General features: G+C 53.0%; 8 protein-coding genes across 8 annotated transcripts; 3 read left to right on the forward strand and 5 right to left on the reverse strand.

Moving 5' to 3' along the window:
* Positions 1–114: 114 nt before the first annotated feature.
* Positions 115–5,978, reverse strand: VTP21DRAFT_2850 (uncharacterized protein; the record flags this gene model as incomplete). The annotated part of the gene is made up of 5 exons (XM_069393088.1): positions 115–2,481; positions 2,547–5,304; positions 5,371–5,466; positions 5,538–5,656; positions 5,727–5,978. 5 exons carry the CDS (start codon positions 5,976–5,978, stop codon positions 115–117), a joined length of 5,592 nt encoding a protein of 1,863 aa, XP_069250098.1.
* Positions 5,979–7,441: 1,463 nt separating this feature from the next.
* VTP21DRAFT_2851 (uncharacterized protein) lies at positions 7,442–8,123 on the forward strand (the record flags this gene model as incomplete). The annotated part of the gene is made up of 2 exons (XM_069393089.1): positions 7,442–7,776; positions 7,850–8,123. 2 exons carry the CDS (start codon positions 7,442–7,444, stop codon positions 8,121–8,123), a joined length of 609 nt encoding a protein of 202 aa, XP_069250099.1.
* A 327-nt stretch (positions 8,124–8,450) lies between these two features.
* VTP21DRAFT_2852 (uncharacterized protein) lies at positions 8,451–9,007 on the reverse strand (the record flags this gene model as incomplete). The annotated part of the gene is made up of 2 exons (XM_069393090.1): positions 8,451–8,569; positions 8,629–9,007. The coding sequence occupies 2 exons, from the start codon at positions 9,005–9,007 to the stop codon at positions 8,451–8,453; spliced, it is 498 nt and encodes a 165-aa protein (XP_069250100.1).
* A 1,641-nt stretch (positions 9,008–10,648) lies between these two features.
* On the forward strand, positions 10,649–11,249 carry VTP21DRAFT_2853 (uncharacterized protein; the record flags this gene model as incomplete). The annotated part of the gene is made up of 2 exons (XM_069393091.1): positions 10,649–11,149; positions 11,220–11,249. The coding sequence occupies 2 exons, from the start codon at positions 10,649–10,651 to the stop codon at positions 11,247–11,249; spliced, it is 531 nt and encodes a 176-aa protein (XP_069250101.1).
* An 816-nt stretch (positions 11,250–12,065) lies between these two features.
* On the reverse strand, positions 12,066–13,550 carry VTP21DRAFT_2854 (uncharacterized protein; the record flags this gene model as incomplete). The annotated part of the gene is made up of 2 exons (XM_069393092.1): positions 12,066–13,189; positions 13,271–13,550. 2 exons carry the CDS (start codon positions 13,548–13,550, stop codon positions 12,066–12,068), a joined length of 1,404 nt encoding a protein of 467 aa, XP_069250102.1.
* A 148-nt stretch (positions 13,551–13,698) lies between these two features.
* On the reverse strand, positions 13,699–14,553 carry VTP21DRAFT_2855 (uncharacterized protein; the record flags this gene model as incomplete). Its single annotated transcript, XM_069393093.1, has 3 exons — positions 13,699–13,911; positions 13,987–14,352; positions 14,443–14,553. 3 exons carry the CDS (start codon positions 14,551–14,553, stop codon positions 13,699–13,701), a joined length of 690 nt encoding a protein of 229 aa, XP_069250103.1.
* A 642-nt stretch (positions 14,554–15,195) lies between these two features.
* Positions 15,196–15,399, reverse strand: VTP21DRAFT_2856 (uncharacterized protein; the record flags this gene model as incomplete). The annotated part of the gene is made up of 1 exon (XM_069393094.1): positions 15,196–15,399. The coding sequence occupies one exon, from the start codon at positions 15,397–15,399 to the stop codon at positions 15,196–15,198; it is 204 nt and encodes a 67-aa protein (XP_069250104.1).
* A 267-nt stretch (positions 15,400–15,666) lies between these two features.
* Positions 15,667–21,952, forward strand: VTP21DRAFT_2857 (uncharacterized protein; the record flags this gene model as incomplete). Its single annotated transcript, XM_069393095.1, has 6 exons — positions 15,667–16,432; positions 16,522–16,737; positions 16,811–17,145; positions 17,214–17,367; positions 17,447–17,607; positions 17,711–21,952. 6 exons carry the CDS (start codon positions 15,667–15,669, stop codon positions 21,950–21,952), a joined length of 5,874 nt encoding a protein of 1,957 aa, XP_069250105.1.
* Between the last annotated feature and the right edge of the window lie 391 nt (positions 21,953–22,343).

Raw genomic sequence — 22,343 nt, forward strand, 5'->3', positions numbered from 1 at the left:
AAAACTTCCAAATCGATAAAATGCAGGAACACACGAAGGGAAAATAAAATAAAATAAAGCAAAGATAATGGAGGTTGTCTTGTTGGGCCAAAGGTTCCATTGCCAAAGAGGGCCTTAGTGGAAGTACTTGTCCAGGCTCTCTCCCAAGTACTGCTCGATCAGCCGCACAACCTCTTGCGTCTGTTTTTCAACTCTGTCGTCCTCATCCTCCATCAATTCCGCCAGGAATGGAATTGTCTCCGGGAGCAAGATCAGGAATTCCTCGCCCAACCGAGAGTAGAATTCCTCCACCACCTTCAGCGCACCCAGCCGCACCTCGGCGGAATCGTGACGCGTCTTCATGAGCACGCGATGGCTGAGCGGCTTCCAGTGGGCCTCGTTTCCGGCAGTGACGGCAAGCTGACCCAAGCAAGTGACCAGCGCGGGGGGGCATGTGATGGAGAGCTGGTCGACCAGCGGCCCGATGAGCGCGTCGAGTTTGTCCTGCCAGAAGCCATCGTTGTCGTAGAGTAAGCTCTTGTGCAGCGCCTCAATAACAAAGGCCCATAGCGGCTCCGAGGCATCTCGTTTCTCCTGAGCATAGGCGTTCAGGAGACCAATGCAGTGGTCGATCACATACCCAAAGTAGGGCGCGACGATGGATTTGAGCTTGTTGAGAAGTCCGTCCAGCACATGGTAGAACACCGTCAAGCGGGCGTTGGAGTCCTCCGGCCCCTCCACGCTTACGGTGGCCCAGTCGACAAGCTTCAGGAACATAGGCTTGAAGCGGGACTCGTTCAGCTTCATTACCAGCTCCAAGAACGCGCCCAGCGTGTGCTCCTCAGCCTTGTCAATGTAAGCAAGGTTAGGCTTAGCCCGGCGGAGATCAAACATGGAGAGGAGATGTTTGAAGAGAACGGCCTGGTGCGCGGCGATGGCGTCGCGTGGCATCGCCACAACGGCTTCCGTCAGCGTGTCTAGCATGGTAAGCAGAGGGAGCTCGTGGTCGGTGAGTTGGTTGAAGCAGGCAAGCAGAGGCGGCAGGAACACGCGCGGCGGGACCTTGGTTGCCATCAGGGAAAGCATCTGGCGTGCTCGCTCTTCTGCCTGCTGCTTCTTGCCATCATTCCCTTCGTACCCCATCAGCTTCGGGTGCAGTGCAATACCCAGGATGCGCGTCAAATAGGGGCTTACGAAATGCGGCAGACAGCGAACGACCGTCTCCAGCGCCACCGTGCCACTCAGCTGGAGGACCACGGTGGATCGCTCGCCCTCTTCACCTTGCGTCGACTTTAGGGTCTCCTCCACAATGCCCAGGATGATAGGCATGAACTGGGGCAGATACGGCACAGCGTGTGGGCCAAGCTCTTGGCACATGGTGCCCAAACACACCAAGCTCGAAACACACACCTGGGCGCTGGGGTGCTGCATAGTGGCCAGAAGCTGGGGCATGGTGTCCGCAAACGCTTTGGGCGCAGTCTTTCCGAACCGATTGGCCAGCGTCGTCAAGCAGACGAGTGCGGTCTGCTTGCCGACCACCTCGGTCTCGTCTTGAGAGTCGGATGCTTTCCCTAGAATGTCCCCGAGTTCTTTGGCCATTTCAATAAAGAGGGCCTGATCCTGCTCTCCGGCGTGGGATCGCGTGGAAGCCACCTTCTCGTTGAACAACACCATGGCTTTACGGCGAACAGAGAACTCGTTGTGGTGGAAGAGCTCCTTCATGATGCGCACAAACACAGGCAGCGACAACATGCCATTGACCTTGTCGAGCACGTCATGCGCAACCTTGACAATGCCGCGCCAGAATTTCACTACCGGTGGGACGCTGTTGTCGCGGGCCGCATACGCCTTGTGGTGCTGGCCGAAGTAGGCAATGAGTTGTAGCAAGAGCTCGGACATTCTGAGATAGAGTGCATCCCCCTCCTCGATGGAAGTGTGGGCGGACTTGCTGGTGAAAGCCTTGTTGACCAGAAGCTGACCAGCGAAGTTGAGCGTAGCAAGCTTGAATTGCCGCAGCTGCTTGTCGGAATGCTCTGCCAAATCGAAGAACGTTTCCGCCGTCTCCACCTCCATCTCCATCGTCCGCGCCGCATTTTTCTTTCCTCTGGTCTTCTTCTCCTGCTCGACGAGCTTCTCGTTCGGGAGCTTGAGTAGACTTTCGAATAGAGAGATCAGGGATTTCATCTGGGAGAGGGGCGCAAACTGGTTCGAGACGGTCAGGCAGAACTCGCACAACGACTCCGCCTCGGAGTTGTGTCCTTTCTGGAGCTTCTCGGTGTACTTCTCGAGGAGGAGGGTGAGGACAGCGTAGAGGAACTCGGTCTCGCCGAGCGTTTGGATCAAAATGGTGAACAATCTCAGGCGTCGATGCTTGGGTATATGGAATAGCGCATCCACGAACACCTTGATGATGGGTTTGACCTGGGGAACAAAGTGGTCGTCCTTCTTCTCTGCAGCACGACGGTGGCTGGCCACGAGGGGAGGAATCACCTTTTCCAGAGTCTATAGGAAGGGAAAAAAAACAATTAGCCATTCACTAAGGAGCACAGAGTAGAACCTAGGCGTACCTGTTGAATCACGTGGAAACTGTAGTTGTCATCTTGGCGCAGTACATTCGCACCCATGAAGGTGAACACGGGCATGATATTGTGCAAGACACGCTCGGGAAATCGTGGCGCAATGGCAGCCATTAGCAGCAGGGCTTGGTTGTGGGTCTGCGGGTTGCCAGTCGCGCGGATGCACTGGACCAAAAGATCCACCCTGATGGCGTTCTCCTCCACACTCTCACATTCTCTCAGGATGGAGGTGAGTGACGACATGACCAACTGGTTCACATACTCGAGTGAAACGGGGGTATCCTGCCATTCGCCGTTGAAGATGGTGGCTAACAAATCGAAAAGAGCGGGCACAAGGATCACGTCCTCGCGCACTGGCTTGTACTCCAGCATCTCCAATAGGGTGATCAGGCGATAGAGGGGCTGTAGGGCTTCGTTGTCGGGGGTTGTGCGGCGCGTCTTCTTGATGACCTCAACCTTGACGAGCTCCACCAGCGCCTCCTGCACTGTGGCGAGCTCGCCCGCGACAAGCTGTGCATGGATTGGCAACTGTTTCAACACCCCCTTCACCGCCTTGACAATCTCCTGCTCCGCGTTTGTGGCGAGCTCTACCAGCTCGGCGAAGAGCTCAGCCTGTTTAGCCGGACTGAGTGCTTCGAAGAGAGCAGGGGTGATCTGGGCCAGAGCTGCCCTGCGCACCGCATTCTCGTTCTCGCCTCCCTCTCCACTTCCACGGAGAAGCCCCAAAAACACCTTCATATAGGCGGTATTCTTTCCGTCCAGCAACGATGCCGTCGCGGGAGTGAAGCATTTCACGAGGGCGATCATCAACTCCGTCTCGCGGCGGGACTTTTGCATCAATGGCAGGAGAATCGTCAGTTTCATTGGAGAGCGCACGCAAGCGGTGAGCTGCACGAGGCGAAGCTGTGCGACGGGTTTGTGGAATGCAAGAACGTGAGATCCGATGAAAGAGAGGAGGGTTTCTTTCTTTGAAACGGTGGCGCGGGTATCATTGGACTCCTTGTTGAGGCTCTGCCCCAGGAATTGGGAGACGTAGTCGCCACTGGTAAGGAACTCTTCCTTCGCTTGCAGGATTACACGGACAAATTCTGCCACCACACCAGCCGGCAAATACTGGAGCTCTTCCGACGCCGAAAGGCCATAGAAAGCGTCCAGCTTGAAGATCGGCACAGAGGGAGTCGCTTTACGCTTACGCGAAGTTTCTGTGGGAAGCTTGAAGTTGGAGTACAATTTGGAGAGGGTTTGAAGGCAGGTCACCGCGGCCTGACGCACGGGCTTGGAGGGACTTCCGAGAGCGAGGAGCAGGGAGGGTATCACGATCTGGAAGTCGAGGGTGGAGTTCTGCTCGGCGTGTGCGGCGAAAAACACGTTCGCAATCTGGAGCGAGCGAGCTTGCACAAGCACGGGGGTTTGGATGACATCGTCTGTCCAGAATTTGGCCAGAAACTCAATCACGTTCTCGCCGATGTGCTTCTCAAGCAACCGCTGGATCTTCTCCTCGCAGCTGGCAAAGTGGGATCCAGATGCAAGGAAGCAGTAGAGCCTTGCCACGGTTTTCTTGTAAGCGACCACCTCTGCACTCTCACCCGCTTCATTCAGCCATGCCATGGGCGCCTTGGGGGCCTTTAAGCCTTGGAGCACCCCGAGAACACCAAACATAAACAGCCGCTCCGTGTCGATCGGCCTCTTGAAAGCGTTGTCCGGGGGCAATCCACCCTCTTGTAGCTTCACGCCCTCGTTGACGTCACGCAATCTGGTGAAGAGAGCGGTCAGGAAGGGTGCCACGACCGCGTTCTGCTTGTCCCCCTCTAAATTCCATATTAATCGCGTGAGGACAAACACGGCGGTGACGCGCTCACTGTATTCGGTACTGTTGACAGCGGCCAGCAGCTGGCTGACCTCTGTCTCCATCGTCGCACTCGTTAACAGCGTATCGGCGATTTTTTGGATGCTCTTCACATCCGTCACTCGCACCTTTAGTCGGGAGTCCTCCTCGGCCTCATCCTCCGACGCGGCGTCCACCTTTTCATTTTGGAAGATCAGGCTTGGCACCATCACGCTCAGCCTCTCCTTCGTCTCCGGATTGTCCACCAATTTTTGGAAGAAGTCCTGGGTGGTGTCCTGCCGTTGCAGAATCGCGTCCAAAATCTTGGAGTTATCCCGGGCTTTCTCCTGAATTAGGCTACTCACAAAGAGGGCCATGAAGCGGTCCGACTGATATTTGCGGCAAATTTCGCCCAACATTTCGGGCAGGCCTTGCACCTTTACCAGCCTTGCGGCCGCGCGCGCCGGGAACGCATCGAGCGACTCTTGTGTCTGGCAGACATGGACCAGGAAGAGCAGCAGTTGGATGATGTGCTCAGCCGCGGCGTGTTGCGTGGCCGTCACCAAAATGGCGGTGGCTGCCTCGTTGGAGAGGGTGGCGCGGACACACACCTGAGAGAGCACGATATAACTTGCCAGCTGGAATTCCGTTTTTGACTTGAGACCATGCAATAAATGGGGCAGAATGGTGGTGAGGATGTCGTCCGTCACCTTGGGAACGGCTTGGATATAGGCGACAAGGGTGGAGGCATGAAATGCGAAGAGAGTCCGGAAACTCAGCCGCTTGGAAGAGGCGGTGGAAACCAGCTCACACACAAACTCGAGGAGAGCACGGTCTTTCACCAGGCGCTGCACAAGATTTCCTCGCTCAAGGGGGTGTTTGGATTTTTTCAGTGGGAGCAGGAAGGACCACAGGCTTCCCTCTCTGAACAATGGACAAAACAATTAGCATCAGGGTGAATTCGGGCTCATGATCACGGCCAAAACTTACTCTATCTGCAGAAGGTTTACCATGGTTACAAACTGCTTGGTTTCGTGGTAGGGTAAAATACATTTCATCACGGCATCCACATTAAACTCGTGAATGCTAGCATGGACAACATGAGGAACGTCAGATTTTCCAATCCAAAAAAGTTTAAATCCAATTGTAAGCCTTACCGAAATCTTCGAATGAGCCATTCTAATGCCTTCCCGGCAGGATTTAACAAAAAATGAGGTGAAAGTTGTCGTAAAAATGTCTCGATGCTTTCGTCCAATTTCGAATTTTCTTGTTTTGTCTGTTGCCAAGTTGGAAGGGAGTGATAAATAAACGATGCCACATTCCATTCCAAGTATATTTGAACTCACTTGTAATAATCGATCTACACCCTTCATACTCTCTGAAAAGAGGGTCCGTTCATAGGCTGCAAATCTCTCGTCCAGCTCCCGCAGCTCCGCGAGCCCAGCAATCCCGATGGTGTATATGGTATCGAGGTCCTGGTCTGCGGCCTGCTTTGCATCAAATAAGAAAGAGGCGCGGAAGCGTTGGCTTTTGGCCAGCGACTTTTGCCGCTGGTCAGCAACACCTATCGATTTTAACTGCTGGGAAAGTGATGACATAGCAGCTAGAGCCCTAGTGATGCAAACCGAGGTAGGGCAGGAGAAGAAAACGGTATCATCTTAAAAACTTGAACTTCGAGTGGCTTGGATATCGTAAACAAAACCTCACCCAATGAGCCCTACGGAATGTGACTTGCACTTGGTTGCTATTTTCGAAGAGCACTGATAGCCCAGCCACGTAGGGTCTAAGGACTAACCTGTGGGCGGCATCGATACTTAGCGTTTAATATGTAAACATGGCCCCCACGAGTCCAGCCTCGGGATTGCACTGAGCTCCAGAGAAAATTGGAGCTGAAAGGCTCCCTTTACATAGGGGCGTCCAAATTCGGCTTTGGCATCCGCCCCTATAACAGCTATGGTTTGCCATACAAACCTAGGCCAGAAATCCCTCTCTGATTGGCAAGCCAATAAGACCCGATTTACCAAACCGGTTGAGCGCATTCATGACATTTCTTAGGCCTCACAAAGAACCGCCCTTTCAAACTCAATGGAGTCACGTGTAATACCACCATATTTGGCCACCGAAGAATGGGTGATTACACTAGCAGCAGCAGTGTATCGCCTTAGTAATTATTTTTTTTTTCATGCCTCTGGATGGCTCCATCCCAGTTTGGCACGGCTAATTTGGGGACTGAAGAGGGAGGTCCATGACGTGCGGACTATAATAAAGGAAAACATTTCAGTTAAGGTTTGTCTGTGGCTGGAATGCAGTCACAGTGTGGAGTCAAAGAGCACGAGGATGGATTTGACTCTTAGGGAGGCAGGAGCCCTCTCTCGCCATTTCATCCCCCCTCCTCTTGAGTCAAATAACTTTATCGTGGGCCTTATTAAAAGCAATTATACGGTTGCTATCTGGTAAGCATGTTGACATTACGAGGCGGTGGAGTAATGTTGCGATGTCCCGTGACGGAAACTTCCTGCAATAAAGATAGACCCACTGTTTCTTTCATATACTAAGGATAGAATTCCCGAGGCATTCATTAGATTCCCTTCTCAATCCCTTTCCTTCATTAACGTATCTTCCCTTTCCTCCATCTTTCCCATACTCTATGTCTCATAGCACAATAGAATACTTTGCCACTTGGATTACACCGAAGTAAGTGTTAGCTGTTCCGCCTCCTGAGTAACTTGAAATATCAAACCAATGTGTTGGCTACGGTCTACAGATTAACCTCTCAAAAAAAAAAAGGCCTGCTTCAGCTGACAAAACATCTCTATCCCCAACTTGACATATTCTTGAGCGATCTACTCAGACTGTATCCAACCTCTAAACTCAAAACTCACTTTGAACCTCTCAAACGTACCCCATCTAACGATTAAAGAAATAGGTAATCGTACTAAGCAACGGTGTCAATCCACACAAACCAGTGATATATAATCAGCTCCACTCTCTCCCTGAAAAGCTCACAGGGGCCAAATAATTGACTCTAAAGGATCCTCTACGACGAACTTACATTGGCTAAATGCCTACCCCGCAACCTCCTCCCCCTCCTCCGCACACCACCAGTACCTCAGGCAAGCGGTTTGGACGATTGTCTGCTCTCGGGAATCGCTTTCGTCGCTCTTCATTTCTCTCAAAGGATGGCATCTTCAAACGGATGCTTCATGATAATGACCCGTATTATTACACCCACCCACCCTATAACGGCTATACGTCCTCGTATCCATCCAGCATGTGGTATAAGCGCTACCAGGATTCATATTGGGGCCTGGCGAGGAACGGTATCTTTGACTCCATTTTTAACCATTCAACGCGCGCACCCAAGATCGGGCCACCGATATACTCGACCGGGCTGAAGTATTTCGTACTTTCCCTACCTATATCCATAGATGTCACTAATGAATGGGTCCATTTCTTGAATGTAATTTAGCGCGCCTGCGGCCCAGGTCACATCCGCCGTCCTAGGACTCTCTACCAACGGCATCTTTGATCATGCCTTTAACTCCAAATGGCGCGATTATGAATTTCAAAACAGCTGGCCCTCTGCGATGGGAATAGGGTACCCGCCGTTTTCCGGCCATCTACCCTACGGATCCTTTCCTTACTTCGCGAGCAACGTTGACCTAGTTTCACCGGGTAGTCCCGCCATGATGCTTCCGCTGTACCGGTATGGAAGCTATCAGTACCCGTACTATTTCCAATAATTTCATATCCATCGAGGCAAGAAGTCTTTTGTAGGCGTATATCGGAACATAGTATTATAATCATTGCCATGATCTCTTTTTTTCTTGCACCCTATGGGCTTCATAAATGTGACTCATCTAGCATTGGTTTGTCACCTCCCCCTCCTTTTTCCAAGAAAACTGGCCTCTTCCACCTATCTCCTGGGATTCTGAATGCCCACCCGTGATGCTGCACCATTGTAATAATAGGTTGAGCTTTCATGCCATTAGGGATGCGAAAAAATTAAGCGTATGCGTTTATTTTTACTTTAAAGACTAAAAAACAATATAAAAAAGGTCATTTCTACTCTACTGCCTCTGATGCTCCTGGGTCTCTTCGGGGGTGAACTCCGGCTCTGAGTGTTCCTCAGAGGCCGAGGAGTCCTCCTGAGAATGCTGCTGCGGTTGCCGCAGAATGGTGGCCTCGTCTATAAACTCACAAAATTTAGCCTCTCTTTTAGTCTGATGCCATTCCATGTATACTCACGTTGCAAGATGGATGTCTGAACCCGCTCCTTACCCTCTGCATCCGTCATGGTCCTGTATTGAATGCTTCCTTCAATGCACACCAGAGCTCCCTTGCGTACATTCTTTCCAACCCACTCGACTGCTCCAGGACTGAAGTTCATAATGCGATGCCATTGTGTAGTACGGACCCAGTTACCATCGCGATCCTTACGCGAGTCGCTAGTGCCAACGGTGTAGAATGCACCCTTGCGGCCATCACGGAGCTCGCGGACCTCGGGGTCGCGTCCGACATTGCCGATAATGATGGCGCGGTTAACGTGGCCGCGTGACGCGGAGGTGGCAGAGAAATGGCGAACGGAGGAGCGGAGAGTGTGTGCGAGCGATTTAACGGCAAACATATTTTTTACAGGAACCTTTTTTCGATTGTGATCCAAAAGTTGACCGATTGAACCATTTTCATCTTTGTTGATATGTGGCTTGGCTTGCTTTCAATCAGAAATTCATAGAAAATCGACGGGAAAATGGGGATTTCTTCGGACCTAAGTATTGACCGTTCACCACCGGTTTAATATACTGCAATGCATATTTATTTAGAGTGACAAGTGACCCGTCACCCGATAAGTTGGAGAGGGTATTCAATGGAGTGCTGATTAATGAAGCTACTTATAGCCTCAAAGATAGCACTGATAGAACGGCATCATATTCATTGTCATTAATGCAAACTGTCTTTGATCAATATATATTTGTCTCCCTTGGACTTCAAAATAGAATATGGAAAGTAGCATGTGTGCTTTACAATAATTGCGTTCAGCAGAGGCTCGGGGCAAGAAATCAACCTTGGCTAAAGAAATACAACAAAGCAAAAGTAGTTTTTGTAACCTCCGTCGCTTACTTGCTCTGAGAAGCACGTCAGATCGAGTTGTATCCTTATCCTAGGAGCCATTTATTGAGTGCGCATCGAATAGTGTGCGGCTCATTTTTTTGTTAGTTGAAGATGCGTAATAAATCTATGTTCTCTGTCGTGAGCCAATTTCAATATAGTGCACTTTAACCTTGATATGCCATAGCGCCTGGGCCAACTATTGCTACTGTGATCCCCTCAGGGTCATCATGGAGTATAGACTTTATTGTTATATTGCTATAGTATGAGCCTGTTTGTGTTGGGGTACGCTGCGAGCATAGAAGGCTTGCACTACTTGGAAGAGTCAGGTGTTTTCATTCTCTTTATAACTACCCGAGTTCAGAGGAAGTAGCAAAGAGAATGCAATCACCTGGCTATACTAATTATAGAGCAATTTTCAGCCTTAATGTTACAGACTTTAAACATCGTCCTCATTCTTAGAGAATATCTTAGTGCGATCTCTCACGGGATTCCAAGAGTGAAAGGGTAGAGGGTAGTAATGCCAAGAGCATCGGGCACCAAGTGATAGCCTTCAATAACGCACTCGGGGTATTATGGAGAATAAAGAAGCCCAAAACGCGTGTGAACCAGGTGGGGATTGCTTCTCTTGGCGGTCCAACAAAAAGAGCGGGACAGGGCGGTTTGGGAAAGTCCTGACAGGAGTGGCTAAAATGGATGTAGAATAGTTGGGAAGAGGAGGGGCCTCCAGTGGAATTTTTCTCCGGGCCGGACGGATAGGAGCGCTCGATTTTGGGAAAGCCAGACTCATATTAATTGGGGGAGGGTAATACAGCAGGCCTTGTCCGATCCCCTTTCAACCGTTGTCAAACTTAGCGCAATAAAAATTGGCGCGAGTGCTAATCACAAATTAGAAATTTTCAAGGGGTCAAATGAATTCAATTAAAGTTGTTGCAGTTTCATTTATACGCGCTAAGTATATACCCGATGATTTAATATTCTTGTTCCATCTATATATTCTCTCTCTCGCACGGCGAGATCAGCCGCGCTTCTCCCCCTTCCGTCATAGAGTCTCTTCCTCTCCTTGTTTTACTCCCCATCCGCTAATTGCCTCTGTGTCTGTTGTGTTTGTCTCTATCCACATCCTATTATCCAACCTGTAATTCTTCGACTTTCGACAATGAAGCTCCCGTTGCTTGTTTCCTTGTCGCTCCTCTTTGTCACCCTGCCGACGGTGACCCACGCCTCTGAATGGCGCACAGCTCGAGCCTCAGTGGGGCTTCACTTTTCCTCCTCCCTTGAAAAACGGGGGAAATCCGAGGGCCATGGCCGTAAAGCACCCTCTAACACGCATCGAACCACTTGGTACAGCGGTCAGGACCTTCGCAATGCAGCCTGCTACGGACGCAAGGGCCTAGCTGCTTACAACGCACAGGATTCCTCGATGATTGCTGCCTTTAAGGGCGGCCTTAATCTCTGCTACAAATGCATCGAGGTGGCGGGAGGAAAGGGTACTAACGGTGGGAAGATGGTGGTGAAGTTGGTGGATCAGTGCGCCGGCTGTTATCGAGACAATGATATTGACTTGACCAAGGCCGCCTTCAAAAAGCTGGCTCCCTTGGATCGGGGCGAGGTGGAAGTGTCTTGGAGGCCGTTGACCAAGTGCCCTCGGGAAGGCAAGGTAACCTATTCATCGTCTTAACTAGCCCCGCCCTTCCCCCTTCTTACTGACTCCCCTGCTCTTATTCTAGTGGCCGACGAGCGAGGGTCGCAGGAAATGAACATTTGCTCTTGGACAGGATCCATATACCATCGTTACTACATTCTCACTCTTATCTGCTTAAGTCCTCTATTCTCTCTCTGATTAATTTCTCACTTTCTCTGCTTCGTCAGAGCATGATTTTAATAGTAATAACACTCTTGTTGCACTCAGCAGCAGGCGTGAATGGATTATGAATAAATATCCACGCCGAAATAATGGCATAGATAAAACGAAATCTTAGAGAGCAAATGGTTTGGCACACAAACGCAGCAAAGAACACGTTTTTCTGATTACAGCCGATAGAAGGGGTAGTGGTGAAATGCTTTTATGGGGATACTCACCTGTATCTATCCTATAAGCGAATCCACGCCACGTTGGATGCTAAATCTATGATTTCGCATTCCAGGAGAATTTGAGGGCCTAGCTCTTATGATAGGAATTGGGCCTATCCTAGGATAGCGCACTGTAGTGGGCTAAATATTAGCGAGGCGCTGGTCGTTTTTTTTTTTTTTTGCTAAATAACTCAATTTTATTACTATTATGGGGGAAAACACAACTTCCCATTAACAAGCGTTAAATAGCAAAATCCAATCCACCTGTATCATAGAAATGAAGCAGCTTTAAGAGCCTAGTAAAGAGACATTAGCACAGAGGTGTCAATAGAAATAGAATTTAATTATACTCAAAGAGAACAGGGAATATGGGAACAGAAAAGGCAAACCAAAAAAGAAAAGCTATGTACACAATGGAGAGAGGGAGGGAGAGATGAAAGGGGAACAGCAAGAGGAGAGGGGGACGGGGCAGAGGGAAGGGAATCGCCATCACGGAGACAGCACTAGGTGAAGGGGCTGGGGCATTTAGCATTGCCGTTCGTTTGGTCATACATTTTGGGCCGATAGCCAAACCAGGATAAAACCCAGATCTCTAGCGTCAACTCGAATTTCAGGTCGAGCTTAGGGCTCTCCTTGCCTGACTGCTGGAAGCCACACGTAGCCAGGCCCTGCGAATTGTTTTGTGCCGAGGGGACCGCCACCTTGAGGGGAATTGAGAGCTCCTGCTGTTTCTCCTTCGCCATAAGGGTCACATCGTTGAGCTGGCCGCTTCCGACCTTTTCGTTGGACTGCGCGTCGAACGTAGCCACCTGCAAGGATCTCAGCTTGACGGGGATCCAGTTTTGCGAGTTATCGATGGTAAACTGCAGCTTCCACTCCTGCGTGGCCGTGGAGTCGCCACTGGTGGAGGCGGCCGGCGTGTCGGACGACAGGGCCTTGAAGTGGGCGGAGGGCACGCGAGGCCAGCAGAAAAAGATCGTGACGCCCAAGCCAAGGAGGAGCACAATGGTGGTGTACAGGCAACTACGGGACCGGCAGCAGCCGCACCATCGCCGCCGGGGCTTCTTCGCGAGCATGGCGGGGGGGAGGGCAGAGGTGCCGAACGAGCTCGACATGGGCACGGCCGAAGAGGGCTTTACCCCGGGGGGGAAGGCAGACTCGGGATGCTCCGAGATGTTGGCAAGGCCAATTCTGTCCGGTTCGTAGGCATGGGGGTTTGCCGTGTAGTAGGGGGGCTGGTCTCTCAGAGTGTCACCCCCCTTTAGATCACGCATGTCCTCCACCCGCTCGTCATAGTAAAGCATTTGGGCGGGCGGCGGCGAGTAGGGTTCCGAAGAATGATTGCTGTAGGGCAGATACGAATTAGTGCGGCGAGTTCCGGGGGCGGCGGTGGCGTCGACAGGATCCCGAGTGGTATAAGCGTCGTATGCATACTCGTGATCGCGAGGACCAGGTTGAGAGTTGGGCGCATTGTACATCGGGTTACCGCCTGGGTGGTGTGTGTAAGCGTCGTAGTGAGGATGGCCGTCATAGTTGGTGTCGTGATATCTATTGTTTTCAGGAGCCAATGATGGCCAATTGGCCGCAGCATTGGGATCGTTAATTGCCCGATGGCCGAGATATTGATCTGTGGAGAATTCAATACGGGAGGGTGGATGACATGAGCGCTATTTACTAACATAATACACCCATTCAAAGCTACACTCACCGTAGGCGTGGCCATGGTCCATTTCCCGCCGCATCCACATGTCTCGCTCATTGTATTCATCGTATCCGTATTGCCCGTGGGCACCTCGATGATCTGCTTGCTGCGGCGCATAATAATCTTGCTCGTAGTCCAAATGATCCTCTGCATAGTCGGCATTGTGCCTTGACGGAGAAGTCGAGGCCTGCAGGAATGGGGGGGATGACTGCGAAGGCGATGACGGCAGCATGGCACGGTGAGGGGGGGCCACAGGCGGCGAGAGGGGGCGCTGATAATTACTCATGGCTGAGGATATTAGATTAGTGCCAGCACGGAATATTAAAATAGAACTAAAGTCAGAGGGAGGTGATAAATAGGGAAGGGGGAGGGCCGCTTCTCAGGGGGGAGGCAGCGCAGGAGGGGGCGAGAAGGGGCGGGGGCTGCTGAATCAATCAGGAGAAAGACGAGGGAGGAGAGATGGATGGGCTAGAGCGTCGGCGGAGGGCGATGGTGCCAGAGCTCATCAGCAGGGGCAGAGGCTGAGGAGGGAGGAGAACGCGTTGTGTGAAATCCGAAATTTCTCGCCTGTTCTTGGGCCGCAATTCGCTACGAGGGGGGTCCGGGAGGAATCTTGCGCTGACCAATGGCAGCGTCCGCAGCACAACCTTTCACGCGGGCAGGACGTAAGCAAAAGCCAAAGGCCCAGAATGGAGAATGGGCTACGTAATAAACTTAGTTGCGTTGTGCACGCTGGCCTCACTCGTCCTCCACTCTCCCCGCCGTGCCTGGGGTGCATATGAGCGTGTTTTTTCTAAGCCCCAGCTCAGCGCGCGCTTTTTTTCGCTTTCTGCGGAGAATTTTCGCAGCTTTTCCGCGGGCCAGATCCTAAGGTCGGGTGCTCGACTAGGCCCTCTCCCCGGCCTGGCACGCGTGAAATCGCCCGCCCTATAAAGTCCAAGCCAGGGTGGGAAGCCAATCTGCTGCGGCGGTCTGCTGAGCTCGCATCTACAGCGAAGATTTATGTTGTACTCCTTTTTGTGCTTGGGGACTCTGCCCAGTGCCGTGCATAAGTTCGTGACGTCCCGCCGTGACGTCTTCTCTGGCGGCTATGGCGAATCTATTCATAAGTGGCCCGGCTTCGTGTCCTGATCCCTCTTCGATTCTAGATCGCACCTCTCTTCCAGCCAAAGCCTAACTAAGCGCGACTTGCAGGACTTACCGTAGGATTCGATCATGCTCTGGAGGCGGTCGTTCCGATAGGGCATTTCTTTCTTGTATATTAGCCCTCCACGAACGCAAATTTCCATCGTTGGATGCCGTTTTCAGAAGCATTGTGACGCCTCTCTCCCTCTTTACGTAATAGAGCTCAAGCACCAAAAAGAGTTGCCATTGAGCCCATCTTATCCTATATTCTTGCGTTGTGGTGATGCTGCAGGATACAGGCTTATCCTTCTCGCCAAATTTGTATTAAATGGACCTTCAGCCCGAACCCTGATTTTTGGGTCTCGGTTCGAAATGGTAGTTGGTAATGCGCTAGAAATGTTTGAGCTCTTAGTGCATTGGGGTATGCAGATTGCCTATTAAAGATCATTCCTTGGGTGGTTTTTTTTTCCCCTTATCTACGTGCTTATATTGAGCTGTGGCTCTAAATGAGATGAGGGACCAATGGCATACAGACCATGTAAAATTGCTTGTAGGCAATCTCCTCTGCTTGATGCATTCTTGGCGCAGAATAGGTCTAGTTCGTGGGCTTGACTCGGATGGTGAAGATACCGCTGCATCTATCTACCTTGAGGCTTGATTGTTAGAGGAACCACGGCGGATGATCGAGTAATCCCTAAAATTAACGGAGCTGACCACGCTATCCAATGCCAGCCTACTTGTCCGAAGTTGGATCAAGGACGGCGGCGTAGCTGGCTGCCCACTTAGATCCTCGCTGTTCTCTGATTTCAGCGGTTGCTAGAGAGCGTGGGCTGGGCCAAGCCAAAAGCCATGATGGCCGGCGATCCATACGGCCAAGGGCTGGGGTTGGGGCATTTCCAACCGTTCCTCCACGGTGGAGGGAGGGGCATGCCAGCGGGTAGCTGCAGCCGCATTTTCTGATTCAGATCGGCCCCGTGATGAGCTGTGCGCATCCTATCCTGATGCAGCATCGTGGAACAGCACGGCTTGATTGAACAAGGGAGCCGAGCCTTTGGGAAATTGCGAAATAGAGACACCAAGCGCTAATAATTTTCGTTTCAATCGTGCGGCTTGTATCCTCGAAATGGATCGTGAAATTTTCCTCTTCTCTTTGACAGAGGGATTTCCAATTGGATCCAGTTCTTTGTGCCAGAGCATTTTCATTCGCAATCCCAATGTATTAGTGAGTTCACGCATTGTAGCCGTCGAATTCGCTTTCTTGTAAAGTATCCATCCCCATGTCGAGCCTAAACCTCACCAGAGAAGGCGGATCTACCGGCTCACTACATAATCCCGAGCAGTCGCACGAACATACCAAGCGCAAGAAATCGCGCGATGGGGCCGAGTCATTGCTCTCGTATATATTTGGCGGATCCCTTTCCTCGTCTAATCAGCGTCCGCCCAACACTCCTGCAGCCATGTCTGCTGCTTCTGCGTACGTCCACGAAAAATCTCACCTCAATTCGTCGGATTGGCCCCGCTCAAACAGCTTTCAGCAGCTGCCTTACTCGCCGGCCGATGGCTTCAAGCGGCATCGCAAAGAAAAATCAGTTGATTCGCTGGTGGTGCCGAGCGCGGTCGATAACGCGCGTCGGCATTCGAACGAAAGCTCTCGACAATTATCCAAGACGCCCTCCTCGAATCCTCCTCCCTACACCTACGCCCCGACCCCAGCCAAATCTTCGCATACCTATGCCACCCTCGCCTCGGCAATGCATCTTCCCCCCGCACCTCCCAGTCGCACCAACTCGCGTTCTCGGACGGCTTCTCATTCGACGGATGAGCATCGGCGCAGCAGTACTACTTCAGACATCGACGAGCAACTGATAAGAGAAATGCAAATGATTGCCGAGCACTCTAGGAGAGTTCCAGACGTGTATTCGCCCCCCAATGTCGATGCAAATTTTGCCCAAGAGTATTTCCCCCCTCCGAAGAGCACTCCCCAGAAAGAGAAGCGTGGGTTGCTGTCTCGGTTTGGAAGAAAAAAGAGTAAAGAGCCTGAAGGTGGATACTGCCGCTTTTGCTTACCCTGTTTTATTGACTAAACCAAACCTTATTTTTCCCTCTCTACCCAACTTGTGGGTCTTTTTTAGCCGAGCGCGCCCATAGAGTCTCCTTCGACTACATTCCTCCCTATGGTAGCCAATCTCGGGAGGGCTCCATCAGTTCTTACACGGGAGGTAAGGGGTCAGTGGCATCCCCTCCATCCGCAGAGCGCGACAATCCCTTTGATATTCCAGCCCGACACTTTGCAGACAAACGCGAAGATAGAACGCGGTATAATGCCAACGCTTTAGCGGTAGATCAAGGTTGGTTGCAGTCATGAATAGAAAAGAGTCTCTTTCGGATCCATCCTCATTTTACTTTCCACTCCATCGGCAGATTACGATGCTTCACACCCCGGAGACGGAGGTTCAAAACACACTGCTCTGCTTGGTTTTCATCGCCCTCGCCAACGTCAGCAAAAATATACGCCCGCCTCTCACCAGAGCCAGTATTTGGACGAGAGTTCACCCGAGGTCGAAGGAAACGAGACGGTCTTTCAACGACAGATCTATGAGATAGCGCCTTGGCTGTCGGACTCGAATTTGCCCTCCGCTTTGCGAGGCCAACCTGCCATAGAGGCATGGGCCACCCCTAGTTCTCTCGAGGGGGGCGATGCCGAAAAGGCGGGCAGTGTTGCGCAGGGAGAGAATCGCGACGTTATGGCTAGAAATGTAAGTTGTTTTCTCAATTTCCAAGCGTCAGAATGCTTGTCTGAAGTGAGGTGCTTGTGTGTTTTCAGTATTACATCCGAGTTCATCGCCATGACGGAACCTTTGCCACCGTTTTGATAACACTCCACACTACCGCTGAAGAGCTTCGCCAGATGCTAGCCAAGAAAACATTTATCCCCGATATCAGCAAATTTAACATTTATTTTAGCCATAATAACCTGGGTAGCCCTCCCTCTGTTTTACCCTGCGAGTTGTTTATGCGAAAATTAACTGCTTACCCTATTTTTTTTTTCCATGGTAGAGCGCGCACTGCACCCACATGAAAAGCCCGCTCTCCTTTTAAAAAATTGGCTAGAGCAGATGGGCTACACTGAACAAGATCGAATGGAGGACTTGGGTCGTGAGGATAACTCGAATCTAGTCAAATTCACATTTAGACCCGCCACGATGATCCAGTTATTAGTAAGCTTTCTTCCCTCCTCCCTCCTACCCTGATAACCATCTCAATCACCTTTATCCTTCTTTATTATTTTATTTATATTAATTTTGTCTACTCTCCTTGTAGGAGGAACACTTGGGTCTAGAAAGCTTTCAACATATCGATCTGCAAGGCCAGAATCTCCCCACCATCCCTTTCTGGCTCTATCGCCATGCCGAAAATATCGTGACCCTGAACGTGTCGCACAATCTGGGCGCTGATTTTCCCGAAGATTTTGCACAGGAGTGCATTTCTCTTAGGGACTTGCGGCTCTCCTCCAATGGACTACAGAGGGTGCCCGAGGGGATCCATCGAGTGTCGACTCTCATTCATCTAGATTTATCGAGCAATCGATTAAAGAATCTTGCCGGGACCGGCATTGAGAGTTTAAACGCGTTGACGAGCCTCTGGCTCTACAACAATTTGCTGGACACCCTCCCCCTCGCATTCAGGCAGCTGCAGCATTTGTGCACGCTTGACCTGTCGAATAATGAACTTCGAACGTTCCCCACCGCGGTCACCAACATCCTGAGTCTCCAAGAGCTCGACCTCGGCCACAATGACATCGAAGAGCTCCCCGACACAATCCGACGGCTAGGGAATCTGCGCCACCTGGTGCTCATCGGCAATAGGTTGCGTCACCTCCCAGAAGGCATCTCGGGGCTGGTGCGATTACAGACCCTAGACTTGCGCCAGAATTTACTCACGGACACAGAACGGCTGCCGATGATCCCGGAGCTAGAGAAGGTGCAGCTGGACGACAATTTGATAGAACGAGTGCGGGTGCCTCGGTCTCTTCATGAAATGAGACTCGCCCGTTGCCCCATCTTGGCATTCGATTTTACGGGGGACTCGCACTTGCGCTATCTGGATTTGACGGGATGTCATCTCACCCTCCTTCCAGACGCCCTCTTCCTCCACCTTCGAGAGCTGGAGCACTTCATCCTGGATGACAACCGGCTCACCTCCCTCCCTCCCCTCATAAAGAATCTCACTCGCTTGGTGCGGTTGAGCTGCAACGGCAATGCGCTCACCATGCTCCCCTCCGAAATCGGAGCCCTTAAGACGCTGAAGGAGCTGGAGGTACAGCGCAACAGCCTGAAAACTCTGCCCCGGGAGATCTGGACCTGCGGCGCCCTGGTCACCCTGAATGCCAGCTCGAACCTCTTGGTGAATTTTCCTGCGCCTCCCATCAATACCTCGGCTGCAGCCGCATTCGCCTCCACCGTGAAGGCATTCCCCCCCTCCTCCCCCTCCTCCTCCCCTTCTGCCTCGGCCGGCATTTCGCCCTCGGGCCGGAGCGAATTCGATTTCTTCGCCCCCGGGGCTATGACCGGCTTCAGCTCGGAGCCTAGCTCCGCGGTGGACGACCCCGGGGACGTCAAGTTCAACCCACCCTCCTTCTTCTCCTCTCCGCGCAATCACCCGCCCCCGCTCGCCTTCTCACTCAACCGCCTTCTCCTCGGCGACAACGGCCTCACCGACGATGTGTTTGGGCCGCTCTCCCTCTTCACCGAGCTGCGCGTGTTGAACCTGGCGTGGAATGATCTCTATGAGATCCCCGTCGATGGATTGTCCCACCAGCAGCTGCAGGAGCTGCACCTGTCCGGGAATCAGCTCACCTCGATCCCCACCGACCACATAGAACGGCTGAGCAGTCTGAGGCTGCTCTGCCTCGACGGAAACAAGCTGCAGACGGTGCCGGCCGAGCTGGGCAAATTGCGCCGCCTCTTGGTGTTGGACGTAGGCTGCAACTCACTTAAGTACAACATCACTAACTGGCCCTACGATTGGAACTGGAATTGGAACGTTGGCCTGCATTACCTGAACCTCTCGGGCAACAAGCGCCTGGAGGTCAAGTATCACCATCGGCCGGGCGACGAGGTTCCCCAGGAGAAGCATTTAGCGGAATTCGACGCGTTGACGCAGCTGAAGGTGTTAGGCCTGATGGACGTCACGCTCATGGTGGGGGTGCCAGATGAGACGGAGGATAGGCGTATTCGCACGACCCCATCGGAGGTGAACTGCATGACGTACGGGATGGCCGACACACTCTCGGCCTCCAACCGGTTGGCGACCTGGGACCTTGTCATCCCGCGGTTCCGCGGGCGGGACGACGAGTGCTTGTTCGCGTTGTTCGAAGGCCGGCTCAGCGGAGGCGGCAGCGGTGGGTGCAAGCTTGCCAAACAGTTGAATGATTCCCTCCACTACCGCTTCAGCGACGAGCTGGGCCAGGGGGAGGAGGAGGAGGAGACCACGGATATCCCCACGGCACTGCGGCGCACCTTCCTGGGCCTGAACCGCGACGTGGCGGCGATCGGAATCGCCGAGCGGTCGGGCGCATGCGCGGCCGTGGCCTACATCAAAAAGACGCGCCTCTACGTGGCCAATGTTGGCAACGTGCAAGCGGTGCTGGCGCGTAAAGGCAGGGAGACGGTCACCCTGACGCCGGAGCATCTTCCGCGCGTCGAGCGGGCCCGAACGAGAGGGGCCGGTGCGTATCTGACGCGGGAGCAGCTGTTAAACGGGGAGCTGGACGTGTCGAGGGCGTTCGGGCACTTTTCGCACTGCCCAGCCATCAATGCGAACCCGTCCGTGACCACGTGGGAGCTGACGGCCCAGGACGAGTTTCTGATCCTGGGGACGGCCGGGCTCTGGTCGCAACTGCCGCCCTCGAACGCCGTCGATGTGGTGCGGACGGAGCGGGAGGATATCATGCGTGCTGCGCACAAACTGCGCGACTTTGCGGTGGCCTACGGGGCCGACAACGTCACCGTCATGATCATCGGAGTGGGGGGCCTTTTCGAGGAGAACCGCAAGCTCGCCCGCCAGAAGGTCGACCCCCAGACCAACTACGGAGCCAACACCGTGGGGCGGTTGATCACCGACCCGGATTTTGCCCACCATGGCAAGCGTCGGCGCGTGCGCGAGGGGGCCGCGGCCGGCGATTTGATGCTACGCGAGGTCGAACCGCCCGTGGGAGAGGTGGCCCTCGTCTTCACCGACATCAAGAGCTCGACGGCCCTGTGGGACGCCGTGCCCACCGCGATGCGCTCGGCCATCAAGGAGCACAACGCGATCATGCGCCGGCAGTTGGACGCGATGGGGGGATACGAGGTCCGAACGGAGGGCGACGCGTTCATGGTGTCATTCCCGAGCGTGACTGCGGCGATGCTCTTTTGCTTTACGGTGCAGCTGGAGCTGCTGAGGGCGGATTGGCCGGTGGAGATCTTGGAGACCGAGGAGTGCCGTGAAGTGGTGGAGGAGTTGGATGAGGAGGAGAAGGAGGACGGGGAGGAGGAGGTGGCGGCGGCGGAGGAACTGGTCGACGAGAACGGCCATGGCAACGGGTCCTCGGCGGAGGAGTCCGGCAGTGGGGTTGCGAATGGGGCCATGGGGCCGGATCAGGGGGAGGCGAGGGACCGGCGGTCAAATCGCGAGAATGGCTCGCTCTCCAACTTGGCGAACGGGCACCGGCCCAGGGCTAGGAAAGGGGCTACCCTGTACCGCGGGCTGTCGGTTCGCATGGGCATCCACTGGGGCTCGCCGGTGTGTGAGGTAGACCCCATCACCCAGCGTATGGGCTACTTCGGGCCGATGGTGAACCGTGCCTCGCGAGTGTGCAACGTGGCGGATGGGGGTCAGATTAGTGTCTCGCGGGATGTGATGGTGGAGCTGCATGCGATCGAGGAGGCCCTGGCCTCGGAGGGGTCCCAGGAGGAGGAGGAGGAAGAGGAGCAGGATCGAAGGCGCCGGAAGCTGGCGCGGGATGCGATTGCGCTGCGCGAGCTCGGGGTGTGCATCGTGCATCTGGGCGAGCGCAAGCTCAAAGGGCTTGAGACCCCCGAGGACGTGACGCTAGTGTATCCCCGGGCGCTGTCGGGGCGAGTGAAGCGGGTGATCGGCGAGAATCGAGTGTCAGCGCAAGGCCTGGTGGAGTCGGATTCCTTCAAGGCGAGCTGCATCAACCTGTTCGGGCAGGCCAAAGCCCCCCTCGTGGATCCGGAGCTGGTGCGGACGCTCGGCTACCTTTGTTTGCGCCTCGAGCGTGTCACGGCCGGCAACCCCTCCAAATCGTCTCCCCGGCACGACTACATGGGCCGGATGATGACGGCCCACATCAAGGAGGAAGCGAAGGAGGAGGATCTGCTGCGGATCCTGGAGAATCTGATTGGGCGCGTGGAGAACATCACCAGCACCCTGTATCTGGCGAAGGTGGGCAGGTTCGTGCAGACGCTGCAGGAGGTCGGGCAGGCCGCCGGCATGGATGGGGCAGCCGTGTTGAGGGCGCTGGTTGGAAGCGCCCAGGCGGAAGAGCTTTTTGGCTAGAAGATTTTCACACCTGTACGATACATACACACTTCTCCTCCATGGTTCAATTCTTTTTTTTTTTTCGTGGGGGAGAGGGGGGGAGGGCTAAGTTGTTTACTGTTCTATTTATGCTGTATTTCTTCGTTTCTCGCTTTCCCTTCTTCCCTCTCTCTTATTTGTGATGTGTTATTTCTTTGGTGCCCTCTTGTCTGCGCTGTCTTTTTCTTTGGAATTCCTTCTATCTTTTTTTTTTTGTTGTTTTCACTCTTAATTTAGCTTAAGCAGCCCTATTTAACTTGTGACAAGCCTGTTTATTAATGTTATTTCGCCAGTGTTTCCTATTTATTATAAGATAGAGTGGTTTGCTGCTATTTCTTCTAGAACGCTCAGGCATTGCCGAAAAGTCGAG

The sequence above is a fragment of the Calcarisporiella thermophila genome (genome assembly GCF_041956535.1).
Source record: "Calcarisporiella thermophila strain CBS 279.70 unplaced genomic scaffold VTP21scaffold_15, whole genome shotgun sequence".
Classification (NCBI taxonomy): domain Eukaryota; kingdom Fungi; phylum Calcarisporiellomycota; class Calcarisporiellomycetes; order Calcarisporiellales; family Calcarisporiellaceae; genus Calcarisporiella; species Calcarisporiella thermophila.